Source organism: Takifugu rubripes, chromosome 14 (assembly GCF_901000725.2).
Source record: "Takifugu rubripes chromosome 14, fTakRub1.2, whole genome shotgun sequence".
NCBI classification, from domain to species: domain Eukaryota; kingdom Metazoa; phylum Chordata; class Actinopteri; order Tetraodontiformes; family Tetraodontidae; genus Takifugu; species Takifugu rubripes.
In genome coordinates this window covers 7,495,204-7,521,679 of record NC_042298.1, presented here as the reverse complement: position 1 = coordinate 7,521,679, position 26,476 = coordinate 7,495,204, and the positions used below count along the sequence as shown (strand labels likewise).

The following is a 26,476-nucleotide window of genomic DNA, read 5'->3' as shown; positions in this document are numbered from 1 at the left end:
TTAGACACTCCCAAAGAGCATACAACAACATATGTAATACAAAATAATAATAATAATAATAATAATAATATAAAATATGTATTACAATACAACGAAATATAGATAAATGATGAGCGTAAATAAGGGTGGAAGATACAAGTACAGTATCCCCCCCCAAAAAAAGTATCCATTCAAACAAAAACGCTGACAATTGAGTGAACAAAGCTACCATACATGAAATATTAAATGTTACTGTCTTCCAACTGTCTACAAGAGGCTGCCTCACTGCCTCCAGCCGTATTTGAAAATGTAATATCTGCTGGGATTTTTGTCGGAGGCCTTTGCGCGAGTGGATTAGAGAAACATTTGATATAGTGTTTGTTTCAGTTGGGCCTTGTTTTAATTGATCCTATTGATTCTGTCAGGCTGATCCAGAGCCTGCAGCCCCTGAGCCAGCCCACCTCCTCTACCTCGCCTCCCCCTCCAGACCTGACTTCATTCCCTCAGCAAACACATAAACAGCATTACGCCCGGCATATAAAGCCGTTCCTTCACAGGTCATGAAACTCTTATTTTGTTCACTACCACCACCATTATGGCCACATGCTGCTCTGTGATGGGAATTTCTGTAAAGTCATTAGGTACAGCCTGCTCTACTTGCTCATTCCTGTAGCTGCGCAGTTGTAAAGCAACAAGATGCCGGCCCGACGGAGGTGATGGAGGTAACCACACACGTAGATTATGTTTGCAGAAGCAGCAGAATAAAGCCTGTTTGATGCTGAGGATCGAAGCCTCTTCGGACCACACTGTGGTCCCGCCACAAGCACAAACCGTCATCTGGGATCATCCCATGGAACCTCGACTGTCGGTGTCCCAAGATCTCCGAGAAGGAAAGCAAAGTTAAATCCAGAGCACGGAGCTGTTCAGGAGCATTCGTCAGCGCCTTCCAGATATCATAAATCACTCGTTTACGGTGCTGCGGTACGCAGGGGGAGCATTGAAACACCCTGGTGCTTAAATTCCACACTGCAGAGGGTCTATTCTTGTTCCATTCTGCCCTCACATCCCCCGTGCAACTCGATTGCTTTGCATTTTCCATACAACCCCGCAGCTCTGAGCGGGCGCACATATTAAAGTGCAGAGAGATGTGAAAATGAAATCTTCCAGATGCAGCCGTCTGTGATATTACAAACTTCTACTGGCCTCACACATTCACACCCATTTTAACTTTAATGGTTGCTCTACAGGGTTCAAACATTGATACAAGGGTTAAAACGAGTCGGCGCTCATTAGCATTTTGATCAGTGGCTTTTAATTAATAAACCAAAGCGGGGAGATTTCCCTGTGAATGTGAGGCTTAGAAACGCGGGGCTGTTGGATCACTTTTGTCACATGTTGTGATTCCTGTGTCTGATAACAAGAAGTTATTCAGTCGGAATTGATTCATGTCGATTAAGAAAAATGAAAAAGAAAAAAATCGGAACTTGGCGGTGCCATGGCGATGCCGGGCAGGGCGTCCTGCCCACATTGTGTCTGATGAGTTTGCCAGCGTTCAAGAGCAAAGTAGGCTGACATTAATGTTTAATGGGAACGTTTAAGGCTTGGTTAATGGAGACGGGTGAGCATTTTTATTAACTGGCCAAATTAACGTAGTCACGTTAAAACTTTGTTGAGCTCTCAAGGCTCAAGGCCTTCCCGTCTGCTAAACCGAGCTTTCCAAACAGCTGGTGACCTTTTATCGGCTGCTTGTTTTGATATCAGAAGCTGCAAGTTAAGTGCATTATTCCTTGCTGTTTTTTCCCCCCTCTATATATTCATATTGCGCAGACACACTCCAGAGGAAGACTGATGCGTATGTAAACATAGACCATTTAGTCTGGATCGATCTGTATTGACTCTCCCTCTATCTCCACGCCAGAAACACCAACTAGCCCATGTGGCTAATATGATCCATGTAATGCAGCAGGCCCGTGCTTTATAAAACAAAACAGCTCAAGCTTATGAACCATGTGAGGTGGGGCCGAATGGTGCTTCATACGCCTGAACTTTGTTCTGGCAGCGGGTTATTTAAGCCAGCCGCTGTTCAGAGTGACTCATGTCACTTCAATTGATTGTGGTTTATCAGATTTATCACCCTCTTCGCTCTGGCTCTGCAAAAGGATTTATACTGCTCCAAAAGGCTGTGCTGGACTGCTGTACAAAGGCTTCTCTGCAGCCTCTGTGCTCTCATTTGTCAGAGTCAAGCCACCCTAGTGTCCTGATGTGGACAGATTCATGAATATGTCAAGGTAGATTATCGGCCCATAATGCCTAATATTCTACTTAATGTGTTTTAAAAAACTGATTCTGATTTTTTTTATTTTTTTTTAAAAACCTGCCAACTGTATAAAATGGATAAGACGCACATGCACACGGGCGTCACGTCCTCTTCTCCCTGTCAAATGTGCAGGTACTAAATAGCACAATTATCTGCAGGTGAACAACTCTCACATGTACACTGCTGGTTTAAGATCAAGGTTTATGAGGCAGTTTTACTGCAAATCCCCCCATCAGTCCAGGATTTTATTGCCTCAATTAACTAAACTAAACTAAACTGATCCGTAAAATGAGTACTATGACTTAGCGCAGGGATTAAAATCTTGCTAACGTCACAGAAGTTCTATTAGTTTTCATTGAGGGCACCTATAATAATGACTATAAATTAATCAAATTTGTTAAATGCAGGTCTTTGTCTGTGGGGTGAAACTGGAGCGCCCATTCCATCTAAAATTTTTAATAGTCACCAATGTTGCATCAAATATATTATGATGCATAATATAGAGATGCAACAAGAATGGATTCATTATTTCTTTGTGCATTCTGCCATTGTTGTAGATAAATGGCAAACACAAGTTCATATTAAATCACTTGAAAACTGGAAAGAGAAAACGGAATTTGTGCGCACAGCAGCAGCTGCACTTCCTCTTTTGTTTCACATGAGCAATCATAATTACGTATTGTATGAGAAGGGGCCTTTACAAGAGTCACAAAAGAGGCGGCGTCACTGCAGAAATCATGCACGTTCATTTTAATTCATTTTTAGCCCCCCCAAGCAATATGTTGTTTTCTTTCACTTTCCTTCACAGCTTGCAGTTTTCTGACAGAATCAAGAATTTGCCATGTTTGGTCAGCTAAAACTTTTAAATGACTTCCTCGGTGCTGTGCTGGGGTCCAAATCATGGGCCAAATCATCACTTACCTTCAGGATCAGTTCACGGGTCAAAGCTTGTCCTCTGCTTCTCTCCTTTAGGGAGGCCGTCTCAGGTGCACTGACGTAACTCACTATACGTTGGACTGAATCATCATCAACTCAACGCCGTCTGCAACGCAGCAACTCCACTTTTAACCTGCATTAAATTCCCCTCAGTTTCGGCCTCATTCCACTGTCTTCCTCTTCATTTCTGGATTCAATTTGAAATGCAATCACGTGTTTTTAAAGTGCTACATGTTCCAAGGTTCCGGTTTGATGGGACCAAGCATTGTCAGCGGCACCTCCAAATCTTATGCAGGTTTAGATTTCCTATCAAAACCTACTTTTACTGATTGGCTGATTTTGGCCATCTCATGTTGTCCCTTCCATGTTGTCCTTGTTTGCCTATGTTTGCTTGTTTCGTTGATGTATTGACTTTTTCAGCTGTAAAGCACTTTGGTCTTAAATGTTGCATAGATTTAAAGCTGGAGTTGAAGTTTGTGCCATCAGAAGCTCCTTTTCATGTCACCAAAATGGAGAATTTCAGCAGCCTTCTATATTATTGACAGCTTTTGCATAGAAAATGTGTACTTTCATTGTTCTGCATGCTGAATCATTCTTTGGAGGAGTAAAATGTCTCTTGTGCTGCTGCTCTCTCTCCCTCTCTGTCTCTCTCTCGCTGATGTTTCATATTTTAATGGGCTGCATGCAAAGGAGAAGATCTTTTCTAGATGTAATCATTGTGACAGTGTGTTCCATACAGGAGCACACCCTGCTTAGTGCCCCTTTTCTGCTAAAGAAGAGACAATAAGTATTATAGGAGACAGATAACACTTGTCTCTTTTCTCTACTACAGCACAAAAAGAGATATTAATACAGATATAGGATGTGCATATTGACTTGGGATTTGCTAGATGTGTCACTTCCATTTGTGGTAAGGGACATGATAAACAACTTTATGCTTTGTTAATCCTTATTCAAGATAGTCTCCCGGGTCAGCAGGTCCACTCGGTAGTCATGCATCCAAACACGCTCATGCTCATTTATTTTGAAAGGATCTGAGTTGTGACATTTAGACTTTGTCACTAATCACTTGAGCCAGTCAGAGATTGGCAGCCAGAACACAGATGGTTGAAGTACAATGTTGAAATGCCCCTGCAGGGCGAGGTTTAACAACCTTATTGGGTCAGATCCATCGTAAAATCACAGATTTCGTCCTGTTTGCTGCTGATGAATTATTCAGATCAGACACATAATGAAGCAGCGGGAACCCAGAACTGTCCGCCGTTCATTCTTCCTCACTCCAAGGGACACTCGCTATTCCACTCCACGGTCTCCTGTTAGACAAAAAAATCAATCTCCTTATGGAGCAGCAGCCCATTTGTCCTTGGCTTTGAGGGAGGTTTGGGTCAATAAACGCACTGCATCGCCGCTCCCTCTTTTGGGCCTCCCAGCAAAGCCTGTGCTTGGCACAGCAATACTCTGACTGGCATCCATGATAGATGGCATGTGAGGGGGAGCGCTGGAGCCAGACTGAGCTATGAGGTGGTACGGGTGCCTCCCCTGCTTTTATCTCAAAGTGATGGCAAAATGGTAGCAAGATGGCAACAGCTCTGATTCAGCACGCTGGGTGCACCAGTAGATAAAACCTCTACAAATAAAAGTTTATGATAAGAGCGTACAGGAGGGTTAATCTCAGCAGTTAATCCATGATCACCATCCTGTCTGTCGCTACCTGCTACTTTTACAACAAAGGGCGCCTCTTGGTTATTGTGCGCCTGTATTACTAGTGCGTATAATTTGGCAGCCTCTGGTGGCGAGAATGTGCATTACATCTGACCGTTACCTGTTTCCTCTTGTCAACAATTATCTCTAGTCCAGATGTTGAAATATTTTATGGTATGATGGAAATATTATCCTGGCTCATCAAAAGTAGATTTAGGTCCGCTAATGATACATTTTAGACTTTTAAAAAAAATCCTTTATTGCTTTTATTTCCGTCTTTCTTCAGGAAACCCGTTAATATCATCCACTTTCTCCAGCACTGACATCTCTTTTATGAAAGCACAACTTGATAAACCCACCCAGCATTTCATCTTGTTAAACCTGCAGAATGTTACACACTGTCAGAACAGAAGAGTGATTTATGTCTGTAATGAAATGCTCACTTTTGAGCACAGATAACTTGATGACATTTACATTTGCAGCCACGGAGCAGCTCTTCTCCCCACCAAAATATCTGCCTTGGGACTATTCTTTACCACGAGTGGCCTTAAATCCGTGTGACTAAGGACATGTAAAAGAGCTAGCAAAGGAGGTGGGCTAATTAATTTTCTTAGTTTTAATAAAAGCTTCTCCCTACTTAGAGGAACATAATTAACAAAAATCCTTTAATTTACCTCATTGTCCCTTCAACGAAGGTGTGATTTCTTAATTAACCTGCTGCAGCTGCTTCCCTCAGTCCCAGTAATGAGTGCAGCGGCGAACTCTTCCACCCCGATCCTGTGATTATTTCTCACACATAAACATCACTGTTATTATCAATTTAGAGCCCCGCAAGATGTAATCATACCCAACCTGTGTATCTCTTCACTTTACTCGCTATTAACGTCCTCAATAGCTCATTTAGGACGACGGCTCATTTAACAAATACGGGTTTTCCCACATGCGTTACCATAAACACACGAGGGCCCGTCACAGACTTGGACAACCCCAAACACCCTGAATGGTTCTGAAACTGAGAAAAAAAAACCGAGCAAACCTTCGGAACAAGGCCAGCATTAACCATACTGGCAGTCAGCTGAAGCAGTTCTCAGCGTCACTTCCTGTTTTCGGGGGGTTTTTCGCATCATGTGGCTCCAGGTTGGAACCACTTCCTCTTTTGCTCCACAGACGACACTACTTATTTTCAATCAAACTCCTGCCAGTGGTTCCGTGAACAGAAACGCTGCAGGTTCTAGGGTGTGAGCGCTAGCGTTTCATTTACATTTAGTTTTTGAATATTTCAAGATTCGGCCTGTCATGGATGGAGATATCACATCTTTTTCATCTTCCTCATCATTATCAGCAGCAGTAAGTGAGAAAGACAGTTCACCAAAAAAGGACAACGGTATTCATCAGGAGGAAGATAAACCAGCCGAAGAATTGTGGTAGGTGATAAAAGAATCAAATACAGATGCCCAATTTCATGTAAAATGACAATAACTGCTCAGATTTACTCATAGACCTCCCCGTTTGTTGTCTACCATTTTGTTGTTGTTGTTGGGTCAAAGATTTATGGCATTTCCACACTTTCATATTTGATTTTTGAGCAATTATTCCGTCACCAGTACAGTACATGAACTTTCCTACCAACATTTGTAGACAGTCAGGTAGCACAAGTGAAAAAAAAAATGAGTGGGAGCCTGAAGGCTGGCTGGAATTTCCCATTTGCTCATGAAATGTGGGCTTCAGGTTATGATATCACAGCACGAGTTTGTGATTTTCACGGAAGATACGATGACATTAAAGATGAAATGCGAGCACTGAGCTCCAGAAGACCCTCAACCACAGTTGTGTTTACGCTTCTCATGAACTGGAATCCAGAATGTCCTTGTTGGCGTGGAACAAACACATGCGACAGCCTCGGCGTCCCCAACAGAACTCCTTGTGTGACGGTCTGAGATGATAGCAGACTTTCGCCTTCCTCTTTGGATCACGATACGGGACCGCGGTTGCATAACGCGGCTTCGTATAGCAGGCTAGTGAAACCTAGGTGGAGGAAAGCATGTGTTTGTGGGGGAGTTTTGCCTCAAGGGGGGGCTGAGAGTTGATCACAGACTGGGGATCTTTGTAGCACTTAGCTTTCTGAGGTTATAGCCCTTTTACATCACGTTTATGTGAAAAAGCCCTGGGGGGTGCATGCAGCATGGCCTGTTTTTTTCCCTGAGTAGATCCCTCACACACCCACACCCACCCACACACACACACACACACACACACACACACACCCACACCCACACACACACACACACACACACACACACACACACACACACACGCAAGACAGGCCTTTCCATCTTTGCTGTCTCCCCTCACCTCTTATCATAACAAGTACAACGAAAGCCACTTGAACTAATAACGTTTAACATTTTTTTTCTTTTTTCGTGGCACCCATTTATTTTGGTTACCACCTGCCCTCCCCCCACCCAGGCTATCATCAGGAAAACACATCTGAGCTGATTCTGACTGGCTGAAGCTGCCCGTGCTGAGAAATGCATCACTCTGTGCATGAGTGTATGTGTTTGAGTCTCTGGAGTGCACAATGCCGCTGCAAATGCATGTGCGTGCGTGGGCGTGCATAATAGCTGCAATCCGATTCTCTGCAAGTGCACTCTACGGGAGTGGGTGTTCAAAAGTACTCGGGTGTTCTTTTTTGCTGGCATGTGTTTGCTTATTAATGTAAATTCTCTGGTAATGTTCTTCATCACGACTTTATTTATAGCGCATTTTCTCTCACACGTGCGCTAACAGTGTGTGTCTGTAGGACGGAGGACCCGAGCCCTGTGGGGCACAGGCTTCTGTCCACAGAGGAGCAGGTGACTCTAATCACCGAGAGCATGACTGTCACCTCCAACGATCAGGAGAAGCTGCTGCTGCTCAACAAGAACACCGAGCTCCGCAGAGTTAACAAAGAGGTAAAATGAATAAATAAATCAGCCTCTTCTGATGTGGTGAGGTCCATTTATTCCTCTCTGAAGCTCAGAAAAATGTGTAAAAACCGCTGTTGGACCTGGCTCCTTTTATTTAGTTCTTTTTATGAAAGGGTCGCCTCCCCGACCCCGAAAACTGCCAAACCCCCAGCTCGCTGATCCAAAGTCTCTTTCGCGATTGGATCGGAGACGGATCGACAACGACAGCAGTAATGGTGCCATGAGTCAGTGGCCATATTGAAGGCCGTGGTCCTGACCTGGCGTTGTGATGTGATGGCGTTCATTGTGAGTGATGAAGATGATGGTGTCTCATAGCTGATGAAGCTAAATGAGGACTGGGACCAGGTGTACCGCAGCGCCACGCTGAGTCTTCAGCAAAGAATGGCAGCGTTGGAGCTGGAGAACACGGCCATCAAAGAACTAAACAGCAGGCTGCTGCTCCGAGTGGAACACCAACAGGTAAACACAAAAGCCAAATTTACATGGTACTGGACACTGAGAAGGTGGTGGTGGTGGTGGTGGTGGAGGAGGAGGAAGAGGAGGAATAATTAGCCTCAGTGACCAGAATGAAGTGGTTGGGAGTTGGTCACCTGTGTCAGATTGATACCTGGAGCTGCTCTCTGTACTTTGTCCTCTCTACTCTGTTGCTCCTGTTGCAGTCTCTTGTTTTTGTAAGCTAACTGTTTTTCAAACAGAGTGCAAAGCTGAAGCTTACTTTAGAGTGGCTTCTGAAAGTTTCTCAGGTGGTTTTCCCTTTTCTTTTTTTTCTTGTGATGACAGAGAGCCATTCTGTGCATTTTGTCGAGTGCATGTCGTATGTCAGATGTCTGGTTGGGTATTTTTTGAGATGTGACTGCTCTGTTTGTGGCTGCAGTGTGCTAAAGAGTACTACGAGCAGACGCTAATGCAGGAGCTGAAGAAGAACCATGAACTGCAGGAATATGTCAGACTGCTGGAGAACCGAGTGTACCACCCCGACAAAGAATGCAGGCTTGACAAACAAGTATATACCTGTCACTTCTCTGCACACTTAAGCAGTTATTAATCTTTCATTTCATTTCATATTTTGTAAGTATCACTCAGGGGTGTTTCTTATTTCATGACTGGAGGATGTGATTCAGAGCTCCGCATCGTGCATCAGCAGTAATCCCACAGAGGCTGCCAATCTGTTACACAGTCATGCCTCTGGATACGACCCCACATCCTGCTTTCCCTCAGCTTCTGGCAGCCCAGAGGCCGAACAGCAAGAGGAACCCCACAGCAGCAGCAGCAGCACCCGGGTGGATGGTTTGGGAGACACCAGACAAGAAATGCAGGTTTTAAAAGAACAGCTGGAGGTCCTGAGATACCAGGTGGGCCCGCATCTTCAGCAACAGTTCCCATTTCAGATGCGATGACAGCAGAGCTGATGTCAAATCACTGTTGCCAGGGGAAGATTTGCTGAAAGCTTCCATAATAATTCGACGGAAAACTCCGCCACCTAGTGGCGACTCTGCGCTCTCTCAAATCTTTTGACTGAATAAGAACATATGACCGCAGATCAAACGGAACATGACCATGACTTGTCTCATTGCCTCGTATCTACAGACCCGGATTTACGAAGCTGAATATGAGACACAGCATAATGACCACAAACACACTCTGCTGGAGAACCGAAGGCTGAGGAAGAAGAGGGAGGAGATGCGCCAACAGGTGGCACTGCTGCAGGAACAGGTGGCGTCTTCACGCACGCACACAACAACGTGATGGCGTCACAAGTTCCAAATAAATTAGCCTTGTTAAAACTTTATACAAACTCGCGTGAGGATGCGCGGCGACTACAGTTAAACATGCAGGATTATCTGTGTTTGCGTTCAAACCTCAGTTGATTTTTGCGTTTGTGTTGCAGCTCAAGGTTTACGAAGACGATTTCCGACGGGAGCGGTCGGACAAGCAGATTCTGCAGCGGCTGCTGCTGAAGAAAAATCCCCCCAGCAAAGAGCTGGTGCTGACGCACCGCTGCAATAACGAGCAGCAGCCTCTAGGGGGAGACAAGCGGACAAAGAGGGAAGAGACGCGGCCGTAGCATCGTCCTCTCTGCCCCCAAAACATGAACAGGGTCAAAGAATAACCCCGGAAAGAAAATGAAAGAAAGTACATCAATATGAACATTATTTATGCAGCATGAAGCACTCACATATACAGCACTTTTATCTGATCATCGCTCGAGCACTCAGAGACATTTGTTACACTCCTGTAATTTTAGATGAGACTTTGTTTTTCTTTTCCCACAGACTATATGAGAAAGAATATATTGTACCAATATATTGAAAAAATATGGATATTAAAACAAATGACAACACAAGGTGACATGCTGTTTCTTTTCTTGTTTTTATCTCTTTGGATGCAAATATTTATTTAATATAAAGTATACACTGACTTTAAGCAATATTACAAAGATATAAAATTAATTTATAAAAAAAAAAATATATATATATATATATATATATATATATATATAATCTTTTCAGTAGATAGACATCAGTGCAACATTTTATGAGCATTGTAATTCCCAGAGGTTGACACCTTAACTGCTATCGGGTTATTAACCAGCATCTTCTATTCAGCAGGAACAAGGACATGTTTCAGTATGAATGGCCTGCCACATGTGTGTGAGGAGTTCTTTCTTCTAACCTGTCCCACATTAGTGTTTAACCAGTAAAAATAACGGTCTTTGTTTAATCATGAACTAGTCAGGAAAATCCCACTAAGTTTGTTAAAGCCTGCTTTGTTCTGTTTCAAGATAAGCAAGAGAAACATCCTCATCTCTGAACATTTAAGGAAGTATTCAGTCTTCCTGCTATATTGTGGCATACAGAACTGTGTGTGATGCTTTGTTCATTTAATTTAAGATTATTACTGTCAATTTCTGGTGTTACAGCTGGAGGTTTTGGGTCTGGACCATTTCCCATTATTAAAATTCATAGATGGGGAAATTTGAAGGGTCTATTTATTCATTCTGTTAATGGTATAATAGGCTGCAGCCCCATCAGGACTGCTGTGTAGTTGTTTTTTTTTTACAATATAGGAAGAAATTAGGAGCAGATGATATTGTTGAATGTAGAACAGCTTCGTGTTTATGTCCTCTACTATTACACAGTCTTGTTGCTCAGATCTGAGCAGCAGCACTGATGTTAGCAGTGCACATGATACCGTAATGATATGACCATTCCTGACAGGAACTGAACAATGAACAGGGGCCAGCCAGGGGTGGTGGTAGCTCAGTCTGTTGGTGATCGGCTCCAGTACCCTCCCTGTGACGGCCGAAAACCAAAACAAAACAAGGGCGAGTGAAGTTCCACATGTTAACGGTGCAGTCCTGAGTGCAGCAGAGCATTTGACCTTTCTGTTAGTCATTAATCATCTCCTCTGCTTTGACATTAGTATTCTATCCATACTGATTTGTGATTCAAGTCTTCCATTGTAGTCCCTTTTTTCTTTTAAAGACTGTCTGCTATTGTATCTGATAATAATGTATATTAGGGGAAAAATTCCTTATGGATCTCACTGAAACAATGTGAAACCAATTCAAATGTGTTTATTGAAAACAAGATAAACATAAACTCAACAGTGCAACATTGGGATCTTTACTCACATACAACAATATTTAGATATACAATTTTTTCTTTTCTCCTGCAGTTTTACATTACAGAGTTTCTGACACAACAATCATTTGTACAGCTTAGAGAACAGTTATTTTATTGCAGAACAGAGAAACTAAAATGCCCCCAGACTAAAGATATTGCACAGCGAAGCCCATTAAATCTTGAAGGAGCTCCTGCAGGGTCACATCATGCAGTTTTTCACTTTCTCAAAAACCTGCTGGACCTTCACGGCAGGGACACATCCTTCCCTCACAATGGTGATAGTTCCTGTGAAAACAATGAGACAGGGATGGGTTGGGACGAGTGCGTCCAACAAAAATGCAATTCGGACATATTATCCTTCTACCTTCATTGATCTTCAGGCAGTTGACCACCGTGGACGCAACAACTTCATTTGAATGTCCATCACTGAGAACCCCCTGGATCTTGTGTCCCAGTCGGCTGTGGCCAAAGAGGGGAACAGTAGTACAGCGAGTGAGTGGATATAAGCAAACATTTACGCAATACCACTCTTGAAACAAATGAGTTGTTGGTCCTTTTTGACAGAAATCATGCACTAAGGCTCCACTGCTGCACGATTCTCTGGGGACACTTACCTGATGACCATGTCGTGGTGGGTGCTGTCTGCCTCTCCACTGGGATTCGCTGAGGTAATTGCGAGGGGACCAGTGATATCACAAAGGTGGCCAGTCACTGTGTGGTCCGGGACGCGGATCATGATGCTGTCCCTGGTGCCGACACGGTCATAAGCCGGTCCTACTCCTGTGAATAAACCAGTGATCTCAAGCCAAGTCAAATGAACTGGTGAAACAGTTCCCCCAGTACTGACCGAGTCTGAGCAGCCAGTCTCCTTTGCTGACAATGCAGCTGATGCCTCCTGGGTAGACGTTCCTCATAAACTCCCAGAGTAAAGGACTGAATGGAGGCTTTGCAGCCACCAACTGTTCCACATTAGAGATGCAAATGCAGATTGGTTTCTCTGCTGGTCTGTCCTGGAGGTCACAGGTACAGAGGTTAAGAAGTCCTTTGTTCATTTGCATGGTCTACGTTACACTTTGGGTTTTATGTCATACTTTAATGTTGTAGATTTTCTCAATAGCATGGGGATTCTTGCACGAGGCTGCCAGGGCATAGACCGTGTCTGTGGGGATGCCACACACTCCTCCTTCGTCCAGAAGAGCAGCAATGGTCCAGAGGCTGCTGGTTAGGTGTGAGTTCGCCACTGGACATGGCAGCTCTGCAGCGGTCTCCTTCGTCACCTCCTCCTAAGGTCACGGAGCAGGAGAGAGTTGGATCAACCACAAGCTCACCACCACACTGTGATAAATGTAAAAAGTGATCTGTTTTTGAGCTACCCTAAGTAAGCGAGGGCCCAGGGGCAGCAGCTGCTGTGAAAAGGTGCTGTTCATCAGCGATGCCAGAGCTCCATATATGCAGATTACTGACAGTAGAGCAAGCATGGCCACTGCAAATAAAGGACATTTAATTTGTCAAATTGGTTCGCAGTGAAGTCCAGATCAATATTTAAAACAAACTTCACCTTCCAGTGGATATGGGAGACGCTGCAGGGTAGAAAGCAGGAAGCAGATCAGAACCACCTCCATGACCGCTGTTAGAAACAGTAACACCAGGTTCCTATAGGCTGCTGGGATTCAAATAGAGCATAAAGTCACTCTCTTAAACAAGACGGGAATTTCATTTTTAGGATTGGTTAGATTGTTGTTTCATGAAAAGATCTGTGAATTGTGTCTTTAAGCTTACCGATCACCATGAGGAAAACGTTGATAACCAGGAGTGCTGTGATTCCCGCGGTGAAACCATAAGCTGCCTCTACGGAGAACTGAGGCAGGTTACCTGAAAAGGCAAATCTAAACCAGGACCAGGTTGCCCACACAGCGGCGTAGACAGATGGGATGACTGAGCCAAAACGACTGCCTGATGCGACTTGCAGTCGACTGACATAAACCTGGATGATGGCTCCAGAGATCAACACCCAAGGCAGAGTCAGGTGGAGGAAGGCAGGATTCTTGCTGGATGAACTCGTGTGAAGAGCTGAGAGAGCTGCAAGTCCATTTGAGAGGTAGAACAGAGCATCTGAGGCCTGGTCAGTTTGGGACACCTGCTGTCTTTCTCGAAGCTCAATCTTGCAGGTGAGAGCGCTCTTCAGCTTGTCTATGGACGTGGGCTGCGATCCCACAGGTATGAGAGCTTTCTCTGCTATGGTGTTGATAAGACGAGCGAAGGTGCCATACAGCGAGACTGCAGTGAACAGGGACAAAGCTACACCGAAAAAGAAGTAGTATCCCTGGACAGGGATCTGAGGGATTGTTGAGACAGTGAGCAGAACGAACAGAATGTTGTGGATCAGCTCAAAGACATCTGTGGTGAGGCTTGCCACACAAAGTACTAATCCTGCTATCACAAAGAACCAGTTACCCACCATCGCTTCCCTCCCTGACATGACAGTGCTGTCCTCCACGTTCAGGAAAGACACCACAAACTCCTCCCAGGCCTTGATCAGCCAGTAGGCAGCATGAAGGCCGAACTTGGTGGTGTGGTAGCAGTCTTGGCGCAAATAGGAATAATAACTGGATAACAGCAGGGCGACAGTGATGATTGACACCCATGTTGCCCCCAACCCAAAGGACTTCATCCACCCAAAACTATAGAATGCAAAGATGAAGGAGGCAACAGTGTCACAGAAGAACCCCAATGCCATGGGCTCGGCATATTTGGTGTTTTTCTTCTTCTCCTGCCCAATACTCTGTGCACTTGCAGAGTTGGGTATTTCTAACAGGAGAACATTAAAGAGAGGGGTACCAAAGCCTTTGAGGACCAGGCGTTGAGTCAGACCTTTGGCAAGGAGGGCAGCTGAGCCATAAATGGAAAATACCAGAATGAGGGTTTCCAGGATCCCAGAGACCACAAGGGCCCAAGGACCTGCAGCCAGACCAACCGCTTCAAAAACTAAAGTGAGGGTGATGGCCCCAAAGACAAAAGGCATTATGTAGTTGACTGTAGCAGAGCAGAATGCTAGGAGGAAGGACAGTAGAATGTAGGGCACCAGACCAGCAATGGCTGACTCATTAATGAACATCAGGATCTCTGAGGTGGCCAACAAAGATGTGTTGCTAGTGTCATTAGAGACGTATTCCATCATCTGACGTGTTCCATCACAGGCACCAAAGAAGATCCTGGTGGCACCATAACTGGCCCAAAGGGCAGCATAGCCAATGAAGGCAGTGCCACTTAGATGATCGTATTTCCTGAAGGAGAGCAGGCCAGCCACCAGTTGGCATAAACCCCCAATCAGGATGAGATGAACACCTATTTAAAAAAATAAAATAAAATAATTTTTCAAACAGTTTGCAATATTTTAGTTTTATATTTCAACGGTTTTCTTCTTCTTCACCTGCAAGTATGTTTTCCACCCCCACTGGAGCAATGCCAGTATGTGCTGTATTAAAGTTCTGTAGAAGTACCAGGAATGCACTGATCCCATTGGACAGCATGCCCAACACTCCAGGCTCACCATAGAAACTGGCGGGAAACCCTTCTGAGGTTGACATAGTGTCCCACTGTGACAATGAAAGTCATTAATCAGATGGAGAATTAAAGGAGAATATAGGAGAATTAAAGCTCTTTAAGGGTTATTTTGATCATTTAGCTCAAGACATATATTAACAAAAAGGGATGGAATTCTAATGCTGAATGCAGCAGGTTATTCTGGAATATCTAAATAACAGAGACAGCATATTACTAAAGAGCAGTGACAAACGATGAAAGTGTTTAAAATATGTTTAAAATAATGGATACAATCGCTTTTTTTTAATCAAGCATCTTGTTATTAATAGAAGAAAAAAATAATCAGCACTTACCTGAGGAAGAGACTCAGACTGGAAAGAACTGTTTAGCTGTTCTGAAAAGTGTCAGAACTTTGACCCAAATAAAGTATTTGTAGGAGGAGTTGGTGAAAATTCCCATTATATCATCCAATTCCTAACAACCTGAGAGGCAAACAACCCATTCTGCTCCTCCTTTCCTCCTCTGTATGCTGATATACTGATAGTCATGACGACCTCTAAAACTTTTCCTCCTTTTTGTGCCTTTCCTTTACAGTAATTGGTCAGTATGGGGATTTCCCATTCCTTCTGGGGATCTGACAGTCAATGTGACTATTTAAGGAAGCACTTCCAAATCAAAAAGTATCACAATCCTTCACAGCCTATCGACGACAAAATTACTGCAGCAGCACCAAGGACAAGGCAACGGGCGAGAAATTACACCATGATGTCCAAATTACAGGTACAATTAGGGTTTTTTTTTTTTTTAGTGCACTACAGGGCTATTACTTGTTACTGTCTAGCATAGGGGCTTTTATTTAGGATGTACTGTGCTTAAAATATAATGTGAAAACTTAAACTGAACTGCAAAACAAAAGTCATGCTTCATTCAGAAAGCGTTAAAAAGGATGTTGAAATAACTTTTATGTATCTGTAAAGATGTGCCTTGTGTTTTATGCGACAGAAAGCCTTTAAACCTGCATGGGCTTCCAGAAGATTGCATAAGTCAGCAGTAGAAGGTACTTGGTTTTCTTTTCTTTTCTTTTCTTTTCTTTTCTTTTCTTTTCTTTTCTTTTCTTTTCTGTCAAGCAGCCGAACATCTTTGTTCTTCGCCCACAGTCCTGCAGCACCCAGAACCTGAAGACACCATCACCTCCAGCTATGGGAAGTTCATCAGCAACATAAAGGCTGAACACTTGTCACCTGTGGTGCTCCAGCGCAGCAAACGGATGGTCTTGGACAGCATCGGTGTGGGTTTGATTGGCAGCACCACAGATGTGTTTGCACTGGCTCTGCAGCACTGCCAGGTGAAGCTCAGGAGAACAATGAACTTTTCCAAAGGGTTTTTTATTTGATATGAGCGATGAAAGCATATTAGCGGCCTGAGGCTAACACTTTAATCATTATCCTTGTTAACAGCTTTGTGCAGACAGATCAAACAGAGATGTTTAACCTTATAATCTGAGCACAAGCTGCTGACCTATTAATGCCTGAGAGATAAAAAAAATCTTTATTATGCTCGCTGTGACAGACATGAGTCTCCTTTCTCCTCCAGCACATGTATGCGCACGATGAAATCAGCTCTGTGTATGGACGCAGGGATACCAAACTTTCCCCGACATTGGCGGCCTTTGTCAACGGGGTGGCAGTGAGTGATGGTGCCTTCTAAGATCAGAGGGGTCACACAGATTACATCAGTTACCAGAGCCACCCTTCAGCTGCTGAAGGCTTATCTGTTTTGTAGACTCATTCCATGGACTTTGATGACACATGGCACCCAGCCACTCACCCCTCTGGAGCGGTCCTTCCAGCTGTGTTAGCAATCAGTGACATGATGCCCGCTAACTGCAAACCCAGCGGCCTGGACCTCCTGCTGGCTTTCAATGTCGGCATTGAGATACAGGGACGGCTAATGAGGTTCTCCAATGAGGCTCACAACATCCCCAAAAGGTCAGAACTGGAGAACTGGACTGCCATTATTTTTAGATGTAACATTGAAACATATATTTCCATAGTAGTTGGTGAATTGTGGTTGTTTTATACGGAGAAGAATTATCCACATGAGTCAGTAGAGATCCGTATATGACTCTTGTGGTGTCTACAGAGCTGTTGATGGGAAAATAGTCTATTTGTGGTATCAGTGATGTGTGAAAAGCAGTTTATGAAAGTCAATCACAAGAGGGAGAGTTAGCTTTATTAGCCACGTCGTAAGCATGAACACATAAAAATGACCCTCTTGTCAGATGACCTGCCAAAAAAAAATACTGTTTTTTCCATCTTCAGGTTTCACCCTCCCAGTGTGGTGGGAACCATGGGGAGTGCGGCTGCCTGCGCTCGTCTCTTGTCATTGGATCAATCCCAGTGCAGTCATGCTTTGTCTATAGCTGCGTCCCTGTCTGGGGCACCCATGGCAAATGCTGCCACTCAGTCTAAGCCCCTGCACATCGGTAACGCCTCACGTTTGGGGCTGGAGGCTGCTCTGCTTGCCTCCCGAGGCCTGGAGGCCAGTACTCAGATTTTGGATGCTGTGGACGGGGTTTCTGGCTTTAGTGCTTTCTATGAAGACTATAAACCCTGCATGTTAGAATCCCCAAATGACTATGGCCATACTTTCCTGCTAGAAACCCAGGACATGGGCTTCAAGCGCTTCCCTGCCCATCTGGGGATGCACTGGGTGGCAGATGCTGCCACCAACATCCATAAACTTCTTCTAGAGTATGGTCCAGGTGAAGTTCAAATTCAAGATATTCTAATAAGAACCCCCAAATCAAAGTACATCAACCGGCCGTTCCCCAAATCCGAGCATGAAGCGCGCCACTCGTTTCAGTTCAACACCTGCAGTGCTCTCCTGGACGGTGAGGTTACGGTGCAGTCCTTCACCCCCACAGCTATGACGCGCCCTGACCTGCTCGCTCTCCTGAACCTCGTCCGCGTGGAGCATCCCCATGACAACCCCGCTAATTTTAACCAAATGTACGGTGAGGTTCAGGTAACGCTTGTTGGCGGCGACGTTCTGCGGGGGCGCTGCGACACCTTCTACGGTCACTGGCGCAATCCGCTGACCAATGAGAGCCTCAGGAAGAAGTTCAGGAGCAACGCGGGCGTCGTGCTTCCCCGAGAGAAGGTGGAGGGTCTGATTGATGTGGTGGAGGAGCTGGAGCAGCTCGAGGACTGCAGGGTCCTCCTGTCACAGCTGCAGTGAGCGTTCATACGCAACAAATATTTTTGCAATCTCATGTATTAATGACACCGCTATTCAAATCATATTTCCATGTCAACAGGTTTCCTCTTTTTTTTAATCATGTGATAGAAGAAGATGCAGATAAACTAATTTTATCTATCAAATATTAGTGGAGACATTATTACTGTGGTACGTAATCAACTTCAGGCGCTCTTTTGCTGTTTGATTTTGACTATTCTTGCTCTTATCTGTGGATTCATATTGACTGTAAATAGTGTCCAAGTTTAAACTGTTTCTGTGTCTTTTAAGAGGTTTTGAATGTGTAATTGATCCACAACGTGGGTCAAACATGACCTCGCTGAGTCTATATGTGTACTGTTTAAAAAAATAAAGCAATTCTATCCAACAGTATTCCACAAATTCCTCAATTAACCTTTTTGCCCAAATTTTAATTTCCCTTTCCTACTATAAGGAATAGCAGTAATAATGCTAAACACAGGTCAAAACTCACCCACATGCATTATTATATGCATTATTATTATTACTATAGTATTTCCAAGATGTGTCCTGGATGTATATCTGATCAGTCATATACATTCCAGGTATTACTCCGCTAACCTCTTTCTGACCATAATCTACATACGTCTCTAATTTTCTAACTACTGTGACACAAGTCTTTGTAGTTGTTTATGAAAACACAATCAATTCAGCTTTAAAGCGCAGGAGTTAAAGCGCTATGTCGCTGTGGAGTTGGGGATGGAGGATGGGATGGAGTTGAGTCCTGCTTTGATAGGAAGCTGCTGCTGTGAACCAACAGCATGCTGTCAGATGGAACCTCAGTGGAAGTGAATCAGGAAGTGACGTGGAAGTGAAGCATCCACCTGAGTGAAGAACACCCTCTCGTACACCCCGAAGTAGCTGTATCAGTATCTAAGACTACCATCAGGTGAGGTAGCATCAGCATTTCAGAAGTCATCTCAGCATTAGAACAGTGTTCTCTGGACGGATAAGAAGTAGATTAACTGTAACAAAGTGACGGAAGGAAGAAAGTCTGAAGAAGAAATGAAGGGCTCATGATCCAAAGCACACCACGTCTTCTGTAAAACATGCTGGGAGCATCGTGGTGACAGGGGCCCACGTGGCTGCCAGTGGAACTGGGTCACTGGTGTTTATTGATGAAGAGTCCGGAGCGGCCGAAGGGAATCAGAGGACCAAATGTTCTGCTCAGATTCAGGCAAATGCCTCGAAGTGAACTGGACGGCACCTCCCAGTCCAGATGGACACTGACCCAAAGCATACCGTGGAATACAAATGTGTGATACAATGAAAAATGTTGCAAAAAATAAATGCATGGGTCACTTATGACCCATGTGGTGTAACAAAGGGTTGAATTAGAAAAAAATGAGTCAGTTTTATTTCTTTAAATGGATTCATACCGTATGGAAATATTCACATATTTGAATCATAAAGTCTAGAATATTTTCCTAGTTATTCCTAGTGCGTTATATTTTGTAGTAAGTGATTAAGAAGAATGGGGACGTTTGAATAGCTATGTGCTTTAAAAGGTAAACACGTATGTCTTCTTCAACTGATTGGGGGGGTGATTTTGCAGAAACATCAACGATGGTCTTTAAAGCAAAACAAAAACTAAGTGTGAATGTGGAGCAACCTCCTAGGAAAGGACATTTCCTCATTCCTTTGTGTTGGCTAGTCTATTGTGCCAAATAAAATATCTCCATCACCATGTGGGCAGGCTTGGATGTGTGGACAAAGGCTACTGTAAATCTAAAGAGGACAATGGTTCATCTGTTAATGTAAGTTGTTGGGGGTGTCCTTCAAGGAAATGTCCTCTAGAATTCCATCTGTCTAGCTGGTAAATGTCCCATGACATGTACATGATACTAACCTAACATCTGGACTTTGAAATGGTTGGAGATCGTCGGCTACTGTTCAGACAAAGTAAAGAACTAAAACTGTAGTTGTATAAATGACAACCTCTCAGCCAAACCCAGCGATCTGGCGTCTGTCCTGGGCTCGCTGCCTCTTAGTGTTGATAGCTGTAGTTGGAACAGGTCCAAATGTATGGTCACGTTGATATTTATACTGTAGAGTCGAGTTTGATTGTGTCAGTGACACGTCTGCAGAGTCTCTCGTTCATGTGCATGTCGCAAATAAAAGCTCTAATCGACTAATTTGATACACCAGCAAACATTTTCTTATCCATGAAAACCTCAGCGACCGTCCCTCCAACGATGACAACGATTCTAATTCAGGCCACAAGAGGGATTTTTGACAATTTTTAAAATTAATTTGGAGCATCCTGCCAAACTTTGACAGGGAAAAATGTGTTTTGTATCATCCAGATCTGAGTGGCTGTCAAGATAATCCCTGAAACAGAATCAGATTATTCAGAACATCTCAGCCATCAGAGTGCTACAGTTTGTCTTGTTTTATCCCTTCTTCACCATTAGTGACCGGCCAGCCTCTTAGTTATTTTTTCTATTTTTTTAATTACATAATTTATTAATACATTTATTTATTGATTATTTGGAGATTTTTTAGATAAAACTTGTTTCTTTTTCTTTTTTTTAATGTCTTTTCTCTGCGAAACATTTGGGTTTTTTAAAACTTATTTAAACTGATTCATTTAAGATTAATTTTGCTCTTGGCCAAGCAGGTGAACCTGACATGAAGATCTGCAGAGCAGAGAACTTTCAAACAAGCATTCATGTAATGAGAAATGTGTCTGTCTCCTTTTGACTCTAAAATTAAGAAAGAAGGATTTACACAAATACGCCAACAAGGAAAAGCCTTATAAATGCTGCATTATTGCCACATCAAAAGCTAGACGTATTTATATTTTGCCATAAAATTACAAGCGCTTCCCGGATGACTACAGACCATAGCAAACTTCCCATGTAAATTGAGATGAGATAGGGAACAACAGGGAACAAAGCTCTTAATAATGTCTTAATAGGACATTTTTTTGATACAATCAATGAACTGGGTGACCTGAATTTTTTTTAAAACAACAGTCAACATTTCTTTAATCAGTATCCCTGATGAGGTAGAGGAGTGATAGGAGCATAGCTGCGATTACTGAATATATGGGTCGGATTTATGAGAATTCAGGGAGATTTTATTTCCTGCTTGTTTAACCAGGAATGTCAGTGTGTTCCTCCTGACGCAGGTCTAAACTGACTTTTTCAGTTAAATATCAGTGGGGACATTATTACTGTGGAGTTGGATTAACGTCAAGTGCTCTTTTGCTGTTCCCTCTATTTTTGCTCTCATCCGTGGATTTATAGTTACTGTAAATTAGTGTCCAAGTTTAAACTGTTTCTGAGTCTTCTAAGAGGTTTTGAATGTGTAATCCACAATGTGGTTCAAATGTGACCTCGCTGAGTCTATATGTGTTCTTTCTTTAAAATAAAGCAATTCTATCCAACCGGATTGCACAAAGTCCTCAATTAACCTTTTTGACCAAAATTTTATTTTCCCTTCCCTACTTAACAACAAGAAATAGCAGTAATAACATGTTTTGTATCACCTCCTAATGCACAACACAGGTCAAAACTCACCCACATGCATTAACTATAGTATTTCCGAGATGTATCTTGGAAAAATATCAATTCTATCATTTATGCTTCAACACTTCTGACGGTAATTTAAATCATCTTAGCGTTGCGTTAGCTGCCATCCCATAATACAGTATAAAGGCACCATTCCTCCAACGTTGAGTTTTGAAATACCAAAGCAGAGAACTTCCAATCAAGTGAGGAAAAACATGTTATTCTCCTTTTTGACTGTGCAAACAGGAAATAAACATTTTCACAAAAAACAACACCAATAAGGAAAAGACTTAAATGTTGCGTTATTGCTGCGTTGAAAGCGGGTTATTTTTTTTAATTTTGCCACAAAATTACAGACACTTCCTTGTTGGCTACAGTCCCAAGCAAACTTTTAGAAATCAGAAACAGAACTGTCCCTAGAGAATTAGGTCACCATTGTAAATTCCTGGAACATTCGTAATTTGCAGCAGCAACAGTCAACAATAGTAACTCGACCTCAGTGATGCAGCTCGTTTTCACAGGCACCGATGACACCGAACCCTCAGCTTTGCTGACGGAAGTGAAGGACTTATTTCTTTAACTATGTTTCACTCAATAGGATATTTTTTTATACAATCGGTGAACTGGGTCACAATTGGGTCAAACATCAGTCAACATTTCTTCTTGGAACTGTGGGTCTTGTTTCTGGGTAGAAGACTCAAGAGCGCCTTTATTTCCTTTTAATTAAACCATGAACGTCAGTGTGTTCCTCCTGACAAAGCACACAGCCATTCCAGATAACAACAGTGCAGTTTCCATGACATTCCCCGTTGGTCTTTCCAAAAGTTTTCCTTTTGTCACGTCATCATCCCTGAAAGAGATAAAGAGCTGGTGTGGCTGACATGCCAGAAGACGTTGGGTCCAGTATATGATCTCTGCCTCTAGAGCGATAAGTCAGAGAGAGCAGAAGACAGAAGCAGGTAGAAGGATCATTTAGCACGCCGACAAACCTTGATGTGTTCCAATCAGTCGCCATAAATTTGTGACACTGCGAAACTGAAGTTCCCTAATGACCTTTTGATTTTGAAACATTTAACTTGTTTTATTTGGATACATTACGAACACAACGCGTGTCTCATTAACTGTTTTATGCAGACACGTTTTGAGGCACCACTGAAACCGTCTGATAGAGATGACGACGTCGCCACTTAAGCTCCGGGAGATCTACGGCCAGCAGGGCTTCCTCTCAGCGCTGCCTGTGTTGACTGATGCTGAGCTGAAGGAGGCCAGAGATGCATTTTCTGAGCTGGAGGCCAGATTTGGTGAGATGTGGGACGGATGTTAAATATGTTAAAAGCAAGGACCCCACTGACGTTTGTGTGTTTCCAGGTAAGGAGTACACCCAGTACAGCCTCCACAATGTTCACCTTCGGTATCCCTGGGTGATGGAGCTGACCAGGCACCCTCAGATCTTACGAGTGGTCACGGCCATCCTGGGCCCTGACGTCATCCTGCTGGACTCCCGTTTCATCTGTAAATACCCGGCCATCAGCCCTGATGGGACCAGTGGGAAGGATGGACTTCCATATGTCGCCTGGCATCAGGATATGAGGTAGCTGACTAGCAAAGAAGAGGGGTCTTGGTGTGTGAAAGTGTCAATAGAATGGCTGTGTTTGTAGGTATTGGGGCATCGCTGGTGGTCCAGTTCTGTCAGTGTGGCTCGCTTTAGATGACTCAATGAAAGAGAACGGCACTCTTCAGGTCATCCCAGTTATTTAATTTTTCTACTGATAATAACACCCCCATAGCCTTGATTAGAGCACCTGAAACCTCATTATTCGCTCCACTAGAGGATAAAGATGTTTTCCTGCCATGTAGGAACCCAGTGCGCGGGCATGTTGCCTCACCGCCAGGCCATCCGCCCAGGAAACATGCTGACAGTCAACCAGGAGATCCCAGACGAGCTGGTTCAGGCTAGTGAGGCTGTGCTTTGCCCTCTGCTAGCTGGTCAGATGTCTGTGAGTTTATTTATTTATTTGTTTGTTTTAATATGGGTCTAAAGTACTGAGTAAATACAGCCTCGCACTGATGTCCTCAGATCCACGACGGACTGCTCGTCCACGCCAGTGATGCCAATGCATCCACGAAAAGGCGCTGCGGGTTTGTGATCCGTTACGTGCCCACCTGTGCATACCCTGTAGAGGTGAATCACACGCAAACATGTTTACTTTTATTACTTTGATGCAGTTCACACTTTATCAGCCTTGATGTTGTTCTTGCCGTTGCCTTCAGGATCCTGATCGTCCCAGGAAATTTCTCGCAGCAACCCTGGCCTGTGGTGAAGATCGCTTCAATCACTTTTCAGGAAAAGCAGCATGAATATTTGGTTTTGAAAACATATGCACGCTGATGCTCTACATTCTATGCTGGGCTACTTTATTAGATTTTACAATATGAAATAACTGGCTTTGTTTTATGAGTTTATGAATATTTTATTTTGACATGAAAAGATGTGATGGAACCTTTTAAAGTGCTTAAAAATAAAGTATTTAAAGTGCTTTTCTGCTTGCAAGAACCTTGTAAAGTGAGTTTAAAATACAAAGACACTGAGAATTTGCCTTACAATCACAATTTATTCTCTTTATGAATTTATTGTATTCTAGCAAATAAAACATGTTGATATCAAAGTCCTCATAAAAAGCCTTTTGAATACGATTATTTTTCTCAGCAGCTTAGAATATTGCGTGTTTGTGCCCTGACATAAATATCAAGACGTGTGCAATACAATCTTTAGACAGCATGAAAATACAGCTATAATGCAACAAATGACATTTAATAACTTCTTAAGTGTTTGTAAAAGCAATTCAATTCATTATTTATAAATATAAGGCTATCTTTTGCTCTTTAAACAAAGTATGTAAGCAACACTGTATTTAGCCAGTAATATGAGAACTTTATGTGATTTAAGAAATAAACTCTTCTCTGCCGTTTTACTGTTTGATAAAATCACTCCTGAGCCGAATATAAAAAGATGCAAAAAACACATTCACCTGTTCTTTTTCATAAAGACTTTAATAATGCATTCAGACTTATTTTCACCAGAATTAGTCAGCAGTTTATTACACACAGTTCAGTCCAGTATCAAAGATGATAAGATTGAGCACAAATCCCATTACTGATGGAACATATTGAAATATGGAGTCCCACAGGATGTAACATAAGATAAAAGCTGATCTTTAACCTGTAATTTAGGTTATTTTAAGCCAGTTTCAGAGTCTCTGAAACCATGACACCTATTCCATCAAACACCTGATGGACGGGAGCGTTGCACATGAACGCACAGGTGGTGACCAGCTTGTTTTTGGCGTCCACGTGAGCTTTGTCCACGTCCGTGTTGACATGTTTGCAGCCCATCTCTCTCACGGCTCCAGCTGTCTGGGCGTACGGCCACCTTACAGGAGAAAAAAACATTACAGTTGAGATTCTTGGGTTTTTTTCCCCCATGGGGAGATGGTGATGAAGGGATTCACGTACTTGTCGCACTCTTTGTCGTGTCCCACGGTGAGCTCACACCCGGGCAGGATTTTGGCAGCGAGGACAGGGGAGATGCAGCACATTCCCAGAGGCTTTCCAGCTTTGTGGAACGCCTTGATGAGCTTCTCTATGTCGGGCTGGACAGCACAGTTCTTGCTCTTCACTGCCCAGTCACAGAGGTTTTTCGCCGCGCCGAAGCCCCCTGAAACACGAAGAATAAGGAAAATAATAAGAACTGAGAATGAGAACGAGAGTGTGGCAGGCTTACCTGGGATGATAACTGCATCAAACGCTGACACATTTAACTCCACCAGATCAGTGACGTCGCCTCTGGCAATGCGAGCGCTTTCTTGCAAAATGTTTCTCTTCTCCTCTGTGGGTTTGCCCTCGCAGTGATTTACAACATGCATCTGATCTGCATTGGGAGCAAACATCTGCACCTAAACATAAAAACAAACATAAAAATAACGCTCAACCAGGTGGAGGCTCTTTTCCAATGAAATGGAAGCTACCAAAATCTCTTACTTTTGCTCCAGCACGACTCAGGTGCACGAGCACGGCAGAGGCCTCGTGGATTTCTGTTCCATCATACACCCCACAGCCAGAGAGGATGACTGCCACACGCTTCACCATGGTTTCTGTAAAACACCTCAACTCATCAATATTTACGCCGTCTGCTGTCAGCCACCAAAATAAAACATTTACAGATAGGTGGCAGGAAGGCTGTTGCCTGGCAACACAAGTAACAATATTATTTACAGTCCTGCTACTGTCTGAAGCCATAAAGGCTTTTAAATGTTCAGATAAATGAAGTGTTACAGCCACATAGCTCAAGTGTGTCTATGTGTGTCTCTCTCACCTAATTCCCGTTGACACAGCCCGGTCTGTCTGTGAGCTGAGCACCTGCAGGTGACTGACTATTATATACCTGTCTCACACGCTGACTCCTCCCACAACCAGCTGACGTCATGCCCCTTTCTTTCATCCAGGAAAAGGTATCTAGATGAATGGTTAACCACCGCGCAATGACAGATCGTTATTTTCCAATCGTTCTTTTTACGAGAAGCGCACGAAAGTGTCCTATTTCCTGATGTGTGTGTTTAA

General features: G+C 43.4%; 5 protein-coding genes across 6 annotated transcripts; 3 read left to right on the top strand and 2 right to left on the bottom strand.

Annotated features, from left to right (window-relative positions):
- Positions 1-6,087: 6,087 nt before the first annotated feature.
- Positions 6,088-10,248, top strand: LOC105417384 (TNFAIP3-interacting protein 3). 2 transcript variants are annotated; one of them, XM_011610787.2, is made up of 7 exons: positions 6,088-6,357; positions 7,734-7,884; positions 8,215-8,358; positions 8,774-8,902; positions 9,009-9,251; positions 9,487-9,612; positions 9,788-10,248. In XM_011610787.2, the coding sequence occupies exons 1-7, from the start codon at positions 6,230-6,232 to the stop codon at positions 9,962-9,964; spliced, it is 1,098 nt and encodes a 365-aa protein (XP_011609089.1). In that variant the 5' UTR covers positions 6,088-6,229; the 3' UTR covers positions 9,965-10,248. The 2 variants fall into 2 exon arrangements, with proteins under 2 accessions (XP_011609089.1, XP_011609090.1); XM_011610788.2 differs by having other exon boundaries at positions 6,220-6,357; positions 7,721-7,884.
- A 1,208-nt stretch (positions 10,249-11,456) lies between these two features.
- On the bottom strand, positions 11,457-15,560 carry LOC101065565 (uncharacterized). The gene is made up of 10 exons (XM_029847631.1): positions 15,422-15,560; positions 14,956-15,121; positions 13,305-14,870; positions 13,084-13,188; positions 12,899-13,008; positions 12,617-12,808; positions 12,373-12,535; positions 12,140-12,305; positions 11,890-11,984; positions 11,457-11,810 (listed from the first exon to the last, which is right to left on the bottom strand). Exons 2-10 carry the CDS (start codon positions 15,110-15,112, stop codon positions 11,725-11,727), a joined length of 2,640 nt encoding a protein of 879 aa, XP_029703491.1. The 5' UTR covers positions 15,113-15,121; positions 15,422-15,560; the 3' UTR covers positions 11,457-11,724.
- A 38-nt stretch (positions 15,561-15,598) lies between these two features.
- LOC115252431 (cis-aconitate decarboxylase-like) lies at positions 15,599-18,698 on the top strand. Its single transcript, XM_029847632.1, has 6 exons — positions 15,599-15,848; positions 16,071-16,125; positions 16,226-16,413; positions 16,662-16,754; positions 16,851-17,056; positions 17,390-18,698. Exons 1-6 carry the CDS (start codon positions 15,675-15,677, stop codon positions 18,306-18,308), a joined length of 1,635 nt encoding a protein of 544 aa, XP_029703492.1. The 5' UTR covers positions 15,599-15,674; the 3' UTR covers positions 18,309-18,698.
- Positions 18,699-22,752: 4,054 nt separating this feature from the next.
- Positions 22,753-24,737, top strand: LOC101062294 (phytanoyl-CoA dioxygenase domain-containing protein 1). Its single transcript, XM_029847726.1, has 7 exons — positions 22,753-22,818; positions 22,994-23,160; positions 23,228-23,450; positions 23,518-23,608; positions 23,698-23,856; positions 23,937-24,041; positions 24,131-24,737. The coding sequence occupies exons 2-7, from the start codon at positions 23,031-23,033 to the stop codon at positions 24,215-24,217; spliced, it is 795 nt and encodes a 264-aa protein (XP_029703586.1). The 5' UTR covers positions 22,753-22,818; positions 22,994-23,030; the 3' UTR covers positions 24,218-24,737.
- A 157-nt stretch (positions 24,738-24,894) lies between these two features.
- Positions 24,895-26,270, bottom strand: LOC115252460 (glutamine amidotransferase-like class 1 domain-containing protein 3A, mitochondrial). Its single transcript, XM_029847725.1, has 5 exons — positions 26,232-26,270; positions 25,898-26,010; positions 25,641-25,812; positions 25,373-25,574; positions 24,895-25,289 (listed from the first exon to the last, which is right to left on the bottom strand). The coding sequence occupies exons 2-5, from the start codon at positions 26,003-26,005 to the stop codon at positions 25,097-25,099; spliced, it is 675 nt and encodes a 224-aa protein (XP_029703585.1). The 5' UTR covers positions 26,006-26,010; positions 26,232-26,270; the 3' UTR covers positions 24,895-25,096.
- Positions 26,271-26,476: the final 206 nt, after the last annotated feature.